General features: G+C 40.9%; 1 protein-coding gene across 4 annotated transcripts in view; it reads left to right on the top strand.

Moving 5' to 3' along the window:
- The window catches only part of nipblb (NIPBL cohesin loading factor b), a 31,454-nt gene that overhangs the window by 9,784 nt on the left and 6,027 nt on the right, over window positions 1-15,643 (top strand). For 3 of the 4 annotated variants that reach the window (XM_066651082.1, XM_066651081.1, XM_066651083.1), the window contains exons 3-30: window positions 1,941-2,106; window positions 2,362-2,462; window positions 4,410-4,521; window positions 4,631-4,782; window positions 4,994-5,145; window positions 5,297-5,387; window positions 5,589-6,125; window positions 6,953-8,254; window positions 8,497-8,670; window positions 9,836-10,021; window positions 10,408-10,479; window positions 10,564-10,650; window positions 10,771-10,877; window positions 10,986-11,072; window positions 11,165-11,396; window positions 11,535-11,686; window positions 11,781-11,861; window positions 11,947-12,047; window positions 12,147-12,279; window positions 12,369-12,451; window positions 12,544-12,676; window positions 12,778-12,921; window positions 13,023-13,109; window positions 13,225-13,445; window positions 13,593-13,695; window positions 13,880-13,978; window positions 14,076-14,222; window positions 15,282-15,416. In XM_066651082.1, coding sequence (XP_066507179.1) covers window positions 1,941-2,106; window positions 2,362-2,462; window positions 4,410-4,521; window positions 4,631-4,782; window positions 4,994-5,145; window positions 5,297-5,387; window positions 5,589-6,125; window positions 6,953-8,254; window positions 8,497-8,670; window positions 9,836-10,021; window positions 10,408-10,479; window positions 10,564-10,650; window positions 10,771-10,877; window positions 10,986-11,072; window positions 11,165-11,396; window positions 11,535-11,686; window positions 11,781-11,861; window positions 11,947-12,047; window positions 12,147-12,279; window positions 12,369-12,451; window positions 12,544-12,676; window positions 12,778-12,921; window positions 13,023-13,109; window positions 13,225-13,445; window positions 13,593-13,695; window positions 13,880-13,978; window positions 14,076-14,222; window positions 15,282-15,416 — 5,177 coding nt within the window. The remainder of the gene's footprint in view (window positions 1-1,940; window positions 2,107-2,361; window positions 2,463-4,409; window positions 4,522-4,630; window positions 4,783-4,993; window positions 5,146-5,296; window positions 5,388-5,588; window positions 6,126-6,952; window positions 8,255-8,496; window positions 8,671-9,835; window positions 10,022-10,407; window positions 10,480-10,563; window positions 10,651-10,770; window positions 10,878-10,985; window positions 11,073-11,164; window positions 11,397-11,534; window positions 11,687-11,780; window positions 11,862-11,946; window positions 12,048-12,146; window positions 12,280-12,368; window positions 12,452-12,543; window positions 12,677-12,777; window positions 12,922-13,022; window positions 13,110-13,224; window positions 13,446-13,592; window positions 13,696-13,879; window positions 13,979-14,075; window positions 14,223-15,281; window positions 15,417-15,643) is intronic. The other variant, XM_066651084.1, reaches the window with a different exon arrangement.

Genomic DNA, 15,643 nt, shown 5'->3' with positions numbered 1-15,643 from the left:
ACAGATAAATACAGATGTACAACTCACTGCGGTTATTGTTTGCACTGCTATGTGTGTGGATCTACAAAGAAAAATACGTAAAAATGTCTTTGGGTTGTGGATAGGAGAACATAGCACGGTCTTCACACACTGCAGCGGGAGCTGGAATTTAGTAGAAAAGCACATAGTTTCACCTTGAATCCTTCAGAAATATTAGCAGTAGCCGGAGCTGCGTCATTTAAGGTGGAGTTGAAAATTACAATAAAGTTGGAATAAAGACTGTAACAGCGTGTTTTGTGGCTCGCTGTGTTTCTTCTAAAGGTAATGCTCGTTATATAGGGATGTGCATCCAGCTCTATGTAATATATTGTAGTTCTTATCCCTCCTCCGCTGTAAAGCTCTATTGTATGTGCCTGTGTTTACTTTCTGTGCTCTGTTCTCATTGGCGGTTGACTGGACTTGCTCAGAGTTGATTTGGTGGAGAGTTTACACTATGCGTCTACGTCCAAAAACAGGTGGAAATTCATACGTTTGATAGGTTGCGACTGGTCTGAAACACGATTTCGAGGCAAAAAAAGGTAAAATCAGGCTAAAAGTCGTGTAGTGTAACCCAAGCATGCCAAAGAATACTGACTTTATTCAAGCAACCACCAGAAAGCACACTAATACAGGTCAGCAGCAGTCCTTAAAGTGCATTTCACAGTGACAAATATCCTCATAACAGTGTAAAAAGCTGTTTTGTCAGGCTTCCTACTTGTACTTGTTACAACATTGTGGATTTTTTTTTTGTTTCATGGCTCTAAAACATTACATTTTTAAATGTGCAATTAATAAAGAAGTAAATATTGTTTATTCAGGCTTATTATATCTTGTTAGCGACACAGAACACTGCTTTAACAAAATTAAATCTGTAAGTATAGCAGTGTAAATATCTGGATTTTGGGCACTTATCTAGTAATTAAGATAGATAAAGTTGGTATCAGTATTCAGCATCGGCAGACACTTGAACATGAAATCTCGGTATCAGAAGGAGAAAAAGTGGTGGTATCGACGCATCCCTACTAATCATGTGTTGTGGCATCAAACCACACTACTATCTCCCACCACTCTCGGAGAGCTGCGCATCTGATGGATGCATTTGTATCTTTTGTTGCAGAAACATAACCACAACCAGTATTGTGACAGTATCCTGACACTCAGTTTATGAACCCGTGTTTAAAAGCAATACGCCATGAGCAACTGTCATTTTAGGCTTTACCATGTTGTCAGGTTGGCTGAAATCTTTGTAGCATGCAGCATTTCTATATTTATTAAATTTACTGCATTAATACATATATAGTTCTTTGTGTGTAATGAATTTTTTTAAATTGTAGTCGGGTCTTCCTCAGCCTCATTTTAGAAACAGTATTATTTGTTGTGTATGTTTTGAGCTTCAGAACAGATCATGAACCAGGGTCGGATATATGTGTTTGAGTAGACAAGGTGGCATTTATTTCTTTGTTTGGTCAGTTTAGTTGTGTCTGACTGAGATGCATTTCCTCTGCTGGTCTCAGTGTGCTGCTTACTGTGTTTTGCATTTTGTGAACTAAATGGTTTTGCCTTATTGTAGTTCACATGCTCGTGCTGTGCTTTTAAACCACATAAACAAGACTTTGATTTAGTTCAGGTGGAGTTTTAAAGAAGTATTTACAGAAAACATTTGGAAGGCTATTGATTTGTAGTGTTTATTAGCAGTGTTAGCCTTGTAGCACCAGGGCTAGTCTTGGCTGATAGACTACAGCTGAGGTATGTGTGGAAAATGTTTAATGTTTAATTTTTAAACTTTTTAATGTGTAAAGTTTAGTTTACTGTTGAACGGACCCCTCTGAATGTATATTGCTTATGTGTTTTATTTATTTTCTGTAAACTAGGAATTCATGTAGTGTATAAACTGAAAATTTGTTTTTCTTGTCTTTTAACAGTGTTAAACCAGCTGCCCTTACCTTCCCCTCTCCCTGCCACCACCACTAAGAGCCTGCTGTACAATGGGAGGATTGCAGAGGAGGTCAACTGTCTCTTGGCCCGCAGGGATGACAGCCTTGTCTCCCAGCTGGCCCACAGCCTCAACCAGGTCTCCACCGAGCACATGTGAGTACCTCGCCTTGGTAGTGTTATCGTTTAAGGTTTACTTTTGAAATAATCAATAATACTTTATTCTGTTTTTAAACGCAATATTGTGTTTTGTAGTCACTGTCATTAAGTGACTTTTGGAGCAAAGTCAAAGTAGAACTACTCAAGATTCTCCTTAAAGACCTGTTAAAGAACACTGTTGAGTTCAGGAGTTATTGTGTTGCATGGCAGCAGGATCTGTTGAAATTCACACAATGTCCCTCTTAATCACAGAGAGCTGAAGGACAACCTAGGCAGTGATGACCCGGAGGGAGACATGCCAGTGCTGCTGCAGACAGTGCTGTCCAGGAACCCCAACATCTTCAGGGAGAAAAGTATGCCCGCCCGATATGGGGTTCAGGGCGGTAAGGAGAAGACATGGAGACATTGCCCTTGACTCAGAACCCAGAGGAGCACAGTGCAAGGCCAAGCGTAGCTCTGCCAGGAATTTGCTGCAGAGTGCTTTATAAACCTCTCATTAAGTGTTTCTTGAATCAGATATCGTTTGTGTGGGATTTTGTCAAGCAATGATATGTCTAGAGCTGAGTGACTGATTTATAGTTGTGTAGGCTTAATTAAGTGACATTCATGTGCTATATCTTTAGCTGTGATTAAGAGAAATATTCTTGCATTATTATTATTATTATTATTATTTTTTTAATACAAGGCCACTGGTCAGATTTCTGCTGCAGTGTTCCTGATGAGCACCAATTCTGATTAAGCAACTTTTTTTTTTTGAAAAACAGACCTTTTGAGTATGGCTAGAATTTCAAAGAAGTAAAATTACTGCAGGAATAGGGGTGATTCTGATTCAGAGAGATGCATCAGTTCTATGTGCCAGACACTGTGCTCCTTGTGTTCCAATGTTGTTTTCAACAATGACTCAATAAGCAATGTATGAATTGTACTGATGTACATTCTAACAAATTTCATGTTCTTGTCCTAAAACCCCCTAAACGTTTGTGTCAATGGTGTTAGTAAATTTTCAAATGACGCTGGCCTGTTCCATAATTGGGCTGCTGAAGAAAATTTAAGTCTAACTAGATTTTAAAATAAGACCTTGGTCAAACCAAGTGTGCAACAAATTTCCCTCAAACCACATATTCAAATCATACTTTTGCACCATGGTGAATTTCATGATGAATTTCTGTCATTTTTTAGCTTTTTTTATTTTTGTTCTAGAGCTGTGGTCATCAACCTTTTTACAAATAAGATCGCCTTTTGAGATCTACCAGCTTAAATGCCAGCCTTAGGCTTCTTAAAATAACAAATCTGAATATGTCCTTATCGCCTTCAATAACATAGGAAACCATTTACATATTTCATTAATGTACACCTGAGTGTTGGCTTTGGTGGTACTCAGTGAAATACCCGAGGCTGCATACTGTTTGCAAGTGCCTTGTAAACGGATGTTTTTATTGATACCTGTCTTACCTAGCCGCTTTGTGCATACTCAGACCCACAATTTTGAATGTTTTCATGTATTTTTCATGGTACGTCTATTTTCCAATGGTGCATTATATAATCTTAGCTTGCTGTTATTCCCCTTAGCTTTTCAAAACAATACATGCTGAATCAAATGTGGGAAAAAGTTTAAAACAATTTATGATTACTGTAATTACTTAATCCTACCCCTCATTCGGGATCTAGGCTGTGCAAATCTGATTATACTTAGGTCGGGAGCATTTTCTGATATACTTCTTTTAGCCATTTGAAATATCTTACCCTTTTTATTTAGGCGCCTGGGTGTTGTGTAACCATCGCTTGTGTTGTATTTTGTTATCCATATGAAGGAGCTGTAAAATATCTTCCATTGCTGGCTCAGACAGGGCAGAGATGGTACAGAGCAGCAGTACTGTTGGACAGGGACGCAAATTCATGTGTCAGAATTTGCGGAGACCGCGGCTTTATATGTCCTTGCTTAACAAGCCAGTGAACCACTGCGATTACAGAATGACGTAGCTATAGTAACATAGACGTGATAACATGAGCAGCCGTGTGATTTTATTGTGATCAACTTGCATGGTCTTGGAGTTCAACCTGTCGATCGCAGTCGACTGGTTGGCAACCACAGTTCTAGAGCAAAACTAGGGAAGAGACATTTGTATATATTTTATATTAATTAAGACTACTGCATGAAGTCTTGTAGACTAGACCCTAACCTTTTTAAACACAAATATATAATTTACTTATATATATATATATATATATATATATATATATAATGATATTGTTTGTTATTGATTAATGTGTTCATAATTATAAAATTCTTACTTTTGAAGGTATAATGCAACAGCCAATGATGCCGCCATATAAGATGTCTCACAATTCCATGCATGGAAGCCCGGCATCCACAAACTACCAGCAAACCACTGTTACTCCCAGCCCTCCTAGGTATTCAGATTAATTTTCAAAGCTGTTTTAATTATGTAGCATACACCGGTAGAGGAATAATTGTGTTTGCACAGTTTGTATGCTGACATGTTCTTCTATTTCCAAACAGCCGCTTTGTTCAGCCTCAGACGGGCTCTGGGGCTAGGTTCATGCCCCAACAGAACAGCCCCGTGCCCAGCCCCTATGCTCCACAGAGCCCTGCCGGCTACATGCAGTACCCTCACCCTCCCAGCTACTCTCAGCATCAACAGATCCAGCAAGGTGAGTCTAGACAGCAGAGCTCACACTTGAGGCCATTTTAACTGCTATGTCCTAATGGTGTTATAATTACACTTGTACTCTCTGTAATTGCACAGATCAAAGTTTATTTAAAGGGTTGAATGGTCAGATACGGTGTGTCAGAAAAGGGTTAATAGTTAAATAGTTTATTGAGGTTAAATCATGCTGTTTTTTTTTTTTTTTGTCGCTTCAGTGTCCGTTGCTAGTCCCATGGTTCCAGGCGGCATGAGGAACATCCACGACAATAAGCTCTCGGGGCAAATGTCAAGTAATTCAGCCAACCACAATGCACGGCATTGCTCCAACGAAGAGTACATCAACATTGTACACAGACTGGGAAATGAGGTGAGTGAATGCTTGCAGGCATTATAGAGAGCTGTTGAGCACAGGTTTGACCACAGCAAGTTCAGAGATGTTTTTAAAGTGGATGTTCACTGAAGTGAGAGCTGATGAATATAGAGCCGTGTTGGTGACCACTGTACCCTGGCTTTTGTAGGAGAGTGATCCTTCCATGAGAAATGCCTCCTTTCCTCTCAGATCGCCTCAATCAGTATGCTCACCTGCTGGAAGTGAAGGGACTCCGAAAGGTACATTTAATCCATTCACAAAAATTGTAAAAAAAAAAAAAAAAAAAAAAAAAAAAAAATAAAATGTTATGGTTGTGGCCTGTTGCTACCTAAATGTAAGTGGAGATGGTTGAATTATTTCTTCTACTGTGCTGTGTGGGTGAGCCCACACAGCTATCTAAGATGCAGCCATCAACAGGTATGTGTTGCTTTCATTTTCAGTTGGATCGCGGCCACCCCTCATTCTTCAGTCTCCGCCACCGTATACCTCACCGCGGGATGCTGCTCCCGACCTTCTCATGGACTCGCCTGACCGGAAAAAGAAGCAAAAGAAAATGATTAAGGAGGAAGGAGACAAGGGTGCCTTGTACGATATTGTCAGCTCTCCCTCCAAGGACTCCACAAAGCTCACACTGAAGCTGTCACGGGTCAAGTCGTCTGAAACGGATCAGTCAGCAGAGCTCATGCCCAGCGTGGAGCATGGCTCGGACGCAGAGAACGAACTGCCCTGCAACAGCCTGCCATACCCCAGGAACCCACAGGAGCGTCTGGCTGCAGGCCAGTGTCTCCCAGAACAGTCAGGCTACCAGCAGGTCCCAGTGCTGCAAAACACTGGAGCACTCACAGCCAAGCAGCCCGGGGGAGTCAGTGGGACACCTTACGATGAGGCTGAGATGGACGCCCTGGCTGAGATCGAGAGGATAGAACGAGAGTCGGCCATTGAACGAGAGCGTGGCTCCAAGGAAGTTCAGGATAAAGGTAAATGTCTGAGGTTCCTTACATGGTTCCAGTAGTTAAACCTGCTTATGGCAAGCTTCTAATACATGCACAGCAGATATGTTGCTATTATTTCACTTGCAAGATGGGGTAAACCAAACTTGAAGAATGTCTTGAAATTACAGTCTTTTTATGCTCCTCATGAAAAGATTTTCCTTTGAAGATGTTCCATTATTATTTAAAGTGCAAGTGGAATGGCACGCTCCACCACTTAATTCAGCATTTAGGTCTTTAGATATCAATTTTATAAACCAGGTTTTGCCTCATTTGTAATGCTTTTGGAGATTGTAAATATACAAAATACACATTCATCCTTCTTTTTTTGTTAGTTTTATTTACTCCACAGATACACCATCTTGGCTGTCAGTACCAGAGACTGACCATTCAGTGAGTTTATGTTGCTGGAAAATGTTTGCAAAAAGTCTGGGTTTGCAAATAAAATAACTGAAATTTTGCAATTTAAAAAACAAAAATCACACTTGGTTTTCAAGGTTTTAGTTCTACCGATGCTCAAATTAATTGATTGTTGTGAGAATATATTGGATAAATAAATTGTGCAATGTGTTATCATTACCATTAAACAGCCTTAAATCTTGGAGGGTGCTGAATTTGGTCATTTAACCTTAAGGCACTTATAGAGCAGTTATTAAATATATATTCATACTCCTTCACCATTTACTGTTGAGCTGATGTCTGGACTAGAAGTAATTTCCTTTTGATGTCTTGTATGCCTAATTAATTGTATTATTTTATTAATATACTTATTTTTGTTTGTTTGTTCTTTTTTTTTTTTTTTTTTTTTTTATTAGACAAACCTCTGAAGAAACGGAAACAAGATTCATACCCTCAGGAGCCTGGTGCTGGTGGCACTGCAGGAGCTACAGGAGGGCCTGGGGTGGGTGGTGGGGGCAGCGCTGGGAACAAGTTGGCACCTCAGGAGGCAAGTGCTGCCAGCAATGGGGCTAACAGGCCAGCCCTTATGGTCAGTATAGACCTGCAGCAAGCAGGCAGGGCAGAGGGACAGCTAGACTCCTGCCCTACACCTGCCCTGGAGGCCCAACGCTGGCCGGAAGATGGCTCAGACTCAGCTGGGGTCCTGCGAGTCCTCAAGTCAAAAACAGATGGAGAAGTGCAGAGGACAGTGGATGGTCGGCCTGATGTCATCAAGCAGCGGGCGGATACGCCACAGAAAACTGCTTCAGATGGCCGTCCAGAGACGCCAAAGCACAAGCACGACAGCCGGAGGGACTCAACAGGAAAGGTGCAGAGCTCGGACAAACGGTCGGATACATCGAAACACAGGCATGAAAGCAAGCCAGACAAGGCCCGATCTGAGGGACGGGGCACAGAGACACCACGAAAACACGACAGGCCTTCTGAGTCTTCTCGGGAGAGCCACAAAGAAGAAAAACACAAAGATCGTGACAAGGACCGGGATCGAGACCGGGAACGTGACCGTGACAACGATGGCTCCAAAAGTCGTAGGCCTGAGACTCCTAAAGGTAAGGTGGAACACGATCGACACGGACGTGACAAAGATAGAGAGCGAGACCGGGAAAACCGGGAGCGAAAACACTGGCCTGAGTCCAAAGAGTCCAGAGAGCACCGGGACAAGCGTTCTCCTGAGCAGCGCCCCCGGCCTGACAGTCCACGGGTGAAACAGGAGAATCGTGGATCGGACTCAAGCCGACAGCGGTCTGACCGCCCAGAAATAAAATCGCCAAACAGTAAAGAGGAAAGGCGGAGCTCTGAAGGCAGCCGAAACCGATCTGATTCTACGAAGCAGCCTGAAAGCAAAGCTAATGAATTCCCTCAATACCTGCTGGGAGGCAAGTCTGGTGCACTCAAGAACTTTGTCATTCCCAAACTGAAGCGAGACAAAGATGGGAATGTGACAGCATCAGAGGAATCCCGACGGCCTGGAGAAAACTGGACTCAGCCACGAGTGAAGCTGGAGAGGTTGGGTCTAGTGGAGGACTTTACCAAAAGGCCTAAGCCTGTGGTGGTGCTACAGAAGCTCTCCATTGACGAAGTGCAGAAGATCATCAAAGACAGGAACTCTCGTAGCTCCAAATCCAGCAAGGACAGGCCTTTTGGGAAGTCTTCCAAAGGTAAGGCTGGTGTGTGACAGACATGACAAAGCATTCATTTTATTGATAATTATATAATTCCTTTTATTTTATACATCCAATTTATGGTAAGTACAAAACAGGTGCATTATACCAACAAAAACCAAGCTGTGTGGTTTTGTAACAATGGATATATTACATTGATAAGTTACATAGAGACCTGTTTGTAGAGCCACAGTTTATTTTGAATAAAGGAGTAACGTCCTTTATTAACCTGTTTCAAGGGGGGATTGATGAGTCGGTGCTCAAGGAGCTTCCTCCTCATCTGCTTGCAGAAATAGAGTCCACTATGCCTCTGTGTGAGAGGGTGAAGATGAACAAGCGTAAACGCAGTACGGCCAACGAGAAGCCCAAGTATGCTGAAGTCAGTTCTGATGACGACAGTGTCTCTGTGGAGTGTGAGTGAACATCTTTTGGTCTTCTACAAATAAATACATAATAAAAAGAAAAGAATGGAAATTGTTTACAAAAAAAAAAAATAAAGATCTTCACGTTTAATACTGCTATTACAGGTTTTGTGTTGTGTTTGTTTTAGAGCTGCTACATTTTTAACTGTTAGAGATGTAATAGTTGAAAATATATAAAAGTTTAAAGGGTACAAAAATTTAGTTTGGTGTATATGAATGTATACATTTTTCATCTAAAGTTTCAGTCATAAAGCAAGTAAAATATGAATTATAATTAATAAATTATAGAAAAAGCATAAGTGCTTTTGTTGTGCAATGTTTCTATATGGTACACGTTCAGAAATAAGCACTATCATTCAGTGCATATGTTTTAACCCCGTGGAGTCTGAGGTAATCTGACATGCCTTGACATTTTAACAAATTTCACCTACCTATAAAAGTTTGTTCCCAAATAGCTACATATGCTAATATTCAGCACATACACAGCAACAACAATGTGAGAGAAGTGTGTATGTCATTCATTTCTTTATGTGCCTTTGTTTATATGACTAATATGGGCATTTCCACACGTTGTGTTGCGGTCATAATGCTTCACTAGGAGCGGCCGTGTTAGCATGCTATTATCATATGAATGAACAGGTGGGTAATCAAGGGTTGTGGTCTGAGTCTTAGATAGAAACATGCTTCTTTTGTTACTTATCATTACTTATCAACAACAAGCAAAAATTTATTTTCTTTTCAATCTCCATATATTTGAAAAATAGACCCGTTAAGGTTTCTGGGGGTATGTTTATTATGTTTGTAGGACAAAAACTCGCTGAGTTGCCTAAGTGTTTTTGCGCAAATGTTCCGAATTATCTCGCTGGCGGGAGCGCTGACTTCAAAAGATTAATGTAAAATTTTGCGACAAATTGTTTATAATCTTGGTTTCTATAAAACGTTGACTAGCCATATGTTTGGAAATAGCTTTATAAGTAGTTGTACATTATTATTATTATTATTTTTATTATTATTATCATTATTATTGGGGGTTTGAGCACACAGGGTTTGAAACCTTTTTGAGATCATTAATAATAATTACTAATTAAAAATAATTACTTACCTAGCAAAGTAATCCTAGTTCAATTCAAGCGTTTATTCTTGGTGGGATTCACAGCTGCACCCAAACGTTCAAAGAAGGACAGGGATCGGGCCTGGGAGTATGAGGAGAAGGAACGAAGGGGTTCTGGAGAGCGAAGGCGAAGTGGGCACCATGATGGTCGCAGAGGATCAGGCAGCCGATACCGAGAACAGAGTCCAGAGGACTCTGATGATGAAACGCCCCCTCCAAGCGTGATTGACAGTGAGTATCTAAAACACATTTTTATCTTATAAACTACAGATCAGTGATTCACCATGTATTGAAGCTTGGGTGCTGTAGTGACTTACAGTGGCCACATAAAAGCCAGCAACTTGACTAGATTCTGTCATTATGTACAACTGTGTGTCAATGGGTCGTATATGGAGATGTCTCTGCTCACAGTGAGCAACCAACTTAATGATAAGGGATTGTTATGGTTCGTATTTAAAGTTCAAGGTTTCTACAGGTCATAGTTATTTAAATCTTGTATAAATTATTTTTTTGTGGAGAAAAAATACCTACTGAGATAATATTTTCTGAAGTGTGGGAATCCTTTGAGAATTTTCTACAAGAAACTGTGGCATCAAGAGTCTTTTTCTTCTTTGTAGTTGCAAAGATGAGGAGAATGAAGGAGAAGCAGAAAAAGAGGAAAGCTTACGAGCCAAAGTTAACTCCTGAAGGTAAATTTAGCCACTTGTCGAGGCTTGCCTATGGTCTTTATAGGCATTCTATGATTAACAATTTTGCTTCCCCCCACCAACCAGAAATGATGGATTCCTCAACATTTAAGAGGTTCTCAGCAAGTGTGGACAACATATTAGAAAATTTGGAGGATGTGGACTTATCATTAGGTATTTGGTTTTTTTGCATTTTGTTTTTATCCACAACAAAGTTAATTGCTCTGTTTTGATACAGCAATAACAGTAGATGGAGAGCTTGTTAATATATACTTCCATTTTTTTTTCTTTTAGCTGCGGATGATGATGAGATTCCTCAGGAATTGCTCCTTGGAAAACACCAACTAAATGAGTTGGGCAGTGAATCAGCTAAAATTAAAGCTATGGGCATCACATGTAGGGTATGCATCTATTAGCTGCATGATTTGGCATCGGGTTAGACACCCACCACTAAGAGTTAGCCAAAAAATGTACCCGTGTCAAGTTTTAACTTAAATTTCTTTCTACAGATTCCATCTGACAAGCTTGTGAAGGTGCTAGGCATATTGGAGAAAAATATTCAGGATGGATCCAAGCTCTCCACACACATGAACCATGTGAGTCTTCTCAAAAAATGTCATTTATTTCCATATACAGAACCTGGTAAAATTAGCCTCTCTAATTAAAATCTCTCTCTTCTCTCTACTAGGATAATGATGCGGAGGATGAGGAGCGCTTATGGCGTGACCTTATAATGGAGCGAGTGACCAAATCAGCCGACGCCTGCCTAACTGCACTGAACATCATGACCTCGCCACGAATGCCCAAGGCAGTGTACATTGAGGATGTGATTGACAGAGTGCTACAGTACACCAAGTTCCACCTTCAGAACACCCTCTACCCTCAGTACGATCCTGTCTATAGAGTGGACCCTCATGGAGGTAAGTGACGTGCTAAGAAATGACCCTCACAAACATATATATAGTCTACTATACAGTTATGGGGTCTTTAAAGCATCTGGTACTTTCTTGTTTGTGATTGTTTGCCTTAATTGCCCTCACCATCCCTGTATTAAACAGGTGGGATGTTGAGTTCGAAAGCCAAACGAGCCAAGTGCTCAACGCACAAGCAAAGAGTGATTGTCATGCTCTACAACAAAGTATGTGACATCGTTAGCAACATCTCAGAGCTGCTGGAGATCCAGCTCCTGACTGACACTACAATTCTGCAGGTGAACCTCAACTCCTTTCACCATATCTGGAGGTGTTTTTTCAAAAGTGTCTTCATTAAAATCATTCATTGCTTATCTGTCTCTGCCTCTGTAGGTCTCTTCCATGGGAATCACCCCGTTCTTTGTGGAGAATGTCAGCGAGTTGCAGCTCTGTGCTATTAAGCTGGTTACTGCGGTGAGTTTTCACACATACTTGAAGGACATGACATACACTGAGATACATACAATTTTTAACTCGTGTCATTCCATTTCTTCCTTAGGTCTTTTCTCGGTACGAGAAGCACAGGCAGCTAATCCTGGAGGAAATCTTCACGTCCCTTGCCAGACTGCCTACCAGCAAGAGGAGCTTGAGGAATTTCAGGTAGCTGGCTTTTCTAGTTCGTCTGTTTAGTTACAATGTCAGACGCTTTATGTATGTGGAATCCACTTTTCCTTAAAACCTTTTGACCTCGTCTGTCAGGTTGAACAGCAGCGATGTTGATGGTGAGCCTATGTACATCCAAATGGTAACGGCTCTAGTGCTTCAGCTCATACAGTGTGTGGTGCATCTGCCTACTGACAAGGACAACACAGATGATGAGTATGACAAGAAAGTAAGGCCATTCTTGATTTTCAGTTGACTCAATGTTTGAAGTTTTAAAAGGAGGAAGATTCTCATATTAATGCATATACATTATTTCAGGTGGACCAGGATGTCCTCATCACAAACTCATATGAGACTGCAATGAGGACAGCACAGAACTTCCTTTCGGTTTTTCTCAAAAAGTGAGGGGCTGCCTTGAACATCCAGTGTTAACATTCTAATGAAACATCAGTGAAACTGACCTGTTTGACATTGATCTTCTGGTTTTTTTCAGATGTGGTAGCAAGCAGGGTGAAGAGGACTACCGGCCTCTGTTTGAAAACTTTGTGCAGGATCTCCTCTCAACGGTCAATAAGCCTGAGTGGCCTGCTGCTGAACTGCTCCTCAGTCTTCTGGGCCGGTTGCTGGTGGGTGGCCTTAACTTCCGTTTGTGTTATTTCTAGCCTTTATCTGTGGAGTGCACACTGAAGAACAAGTTGAGAGAGAGACTTTTATTTATTATCCCTAGGTGCACCAGTTCAGTAACAAACAGACAGAGATGGCACTGAGAGTAGCTTCCTTGGACTACTTGGGCACAGTTGCTGCTCGGCTAAGGAAGGATGCTGTCACCAGTAAGATGGACCAGCGCACAATAGATCGCATTCTTAAAGAGGTAAATGGTTAACCAATCACGTTCAGCGCTAATCTATATCACTAAGGGCAGAGCTTTCTTCCCCCTGTTAGGTTTATTCATGATGTTAATTTGTCCTTCAGACATCTGGGAATGATGAAACACAACAGTTGCAGAAGGCTCTGTTAGACTACCTTAATGGAAATACGGACACTGACCCCTCTCTTTTGGTGAGAACCATTTAAGCCTCTTCCTCTGACGTGACTTAAAGTTTTACATACATGTTCCTTTCATTTGTACTTCATAAAGTCTTGTTTCTAACTAGTTTTTCTTGTGCCCTGCCAGTTTGCAAGGAAGTTTTACATCGCACAGTGGTTTAGAGACAGCACCACAGAGACAGAGAAGGCCATGAAGTCCCAAAACCAAAAGGACGAAGACTCATCTGAGGGTCAACACCATGCCAAGGATGTGGAGACTACTGGCGAGATTATGCAGAGAGCTGAGGGTCGCAAGAAGTTCTTGCGGTCCATAATCAAGATGGCACCCTCACAATTCAGCACACTAAAGTAAGCTTTATCAGCTCTTTTTTTTACTGAGCACATTTACATCTTCAGATTTCTTACTGCCTGTCATTGATCTGAGATTGCAGAACTGGTTTAGATAAAACCTGCCTAGACTATAGTTTAACTCAATATACTTTCCTCTTTTTATAGAATGAACTCTGATGTAGTGGACTACGAGGATGCCTGTTTAATTGTGCGATATTTGGCCTCTATGAGGCCGTTTGCACAAAGCTTTGATATTTATTTAACACAGGTATGTAATGCAGTTCTCTAAACTGTCCTTTGGAGCATTGCTAAAACAATGATTGCAAGACGGCAATTAAGTAAAAACAAATAAAACAATAATGTGTTTTATTCAGTACTGATTTTCCAATGTACACTCTGTAACTGTTTGTCTTGTATGTTGTTAACAAGGTTCCCTGTTTTGTGTTACTCAGATCTTGAGAGTGCTGGGTGAGAGTGCTATTGCTGTAAGAACGAAAGCGATGAAGTGTCTCTCCGAGGTGGTGGCAGTGGATCCCAGCATTCTGGCTAGGGTGAGATAACCTGTCTGATATAAGCCTGTTGGAAAGAGCAAAGTCCATTTGGGGTATCGGAGTGAATGAGAAATGTATCTTGTGTGTTTGTGTACAGTCGGACATGCAGCGAGGAGTCCATGGACGGCTGATGGATAACTCCACAAGTGTGCGTGAAGCGGCGGTGGAGCTGCTTGGGCGATTTGTGCTGAGTCGTCCCCAGTTGACCGAGCAGTACTACGACATGCTAATTGAGAGAATATTGGTGTGTGATTATCCCTTAAACTTTTTGGCTGACAGGTTCTTCAAATGGTCTTTATGCGTGGTTTATATAAGTGTATAAGTGGCAAAGCCTGTGTTTGACGGTGACGTCGGGTTATACAACCATTGCAATACAATACACTCTCTGGTATCAATTCCTCTTCCATCCATAAGCTCTAGATGATTCAAAACTCAGCAACCCACCTTCTTACTCACATTAACACATTACACCTGTCCTTTATAATCTTCACTAGCTCTCAGTTAAATATCGTATTCAGTTTAAAATCTTGTTTCTTAGATACAAAGCCATAAATTAACTTGCCCCTTCCTACTTCTGAGACCTTCTTCAGCCCTATAGACCTTCTTGAAGATCTTCCACTACTGGCCATTCCCTCTTCTGATCTTCACAGCCTAGGAGAATGGGCTTTCTCCAGGGTTGCTCCCCGTCACTGGAACTCCCTTTCCTCACAAATTCAGCGCTCAAACACTCAAGAACTTACATTTTCTCCATTGCCTTCAACCACATGCTACCATAAATATTGTTTTTTCATGTTTTCTATGTTGTGTTGTCTATCTGTTGCTATACCGCCTTTATCAACTGTAACTTGTAGACGTCTTTTGGTTCTTTGAAAAGCACTTTATAAATGTAATTTATTAATATTATAAAATCACACACATACATAATTATGGTTGTCTTCTCGTCATATACTTCAGTCTGCTGGGCAAAGAACTGACTGTGCATGTAAAAGTGTATGTCTGCTGTATGCTCATGTTGGCCTTAGTTGCCCCCAAACACAAACTGTAATACTACAGGATGCAGCATTTATCAAAAAGTACATTTAGGTCAAATAGCTCCCACTGCAGTCCAAACAATGAGAGTTACAGCTGTGCTGACGGCACAGTCCCTTTTCAGATTAAAGTTCATTCTGAGTATGAAAGTTCACCTTAGGTAAAATCTTCAGTTGCACTGTACTGCCACCTATAGGCTATGGAAATTATGTCATTTTTGAAATGACTGTACCATTTGGTTATGAATGGTAATACTTGGGGCTCCTTTTTCCAGGACACGGGCATTAGTGTGAGGAAGAGGGTGATTAAGATTCTACGAGACATCTGTCTGGAGCAGCCTACGTTCAACAAGATCACAGAGATGTGTGTGAAGATGATACGAAGGGTCAACGATGAAGAAGGCATTAAGGTGAATATCTCTTCCACTCTGTTTTATGAATATTATCTGATACTGTGTGTGTGTGTTTTTGTTATTCTTTTATATTTTTAGGCATTTCCGATTTTTATTTAATTTTATGTAGATTTTATAATATTATTGCAGCTCATTGGTGTTTTCTGCTTTGAGGTCACTGGTAACTTCATTAAGAGGTTTGTGTTCCTTTCAATTTAACACTGGGTGTGTTTTAAACTTTCTTC

The sequence above is a fragment of the Hoplias malabaricus genome, chromosome 18, assembly GCF_029633855.1.
Source record: "Hoplias malabaricus isolate fHopMal1 chromosome 18, fHopMal1.hap1, whole genome shotgun sequence".
Classification (NCBI taxonomy): Eukaryota; Metazoa; Chordata; class Actinopteri; order Characiformes; family Erythrinidae; genus Hoplias; species Hoplias malabaricus.
Note: the sequence above shows the minus strand (reverse complement) of the source record. Positions and strands in the feature narration are given on the sequence as shown.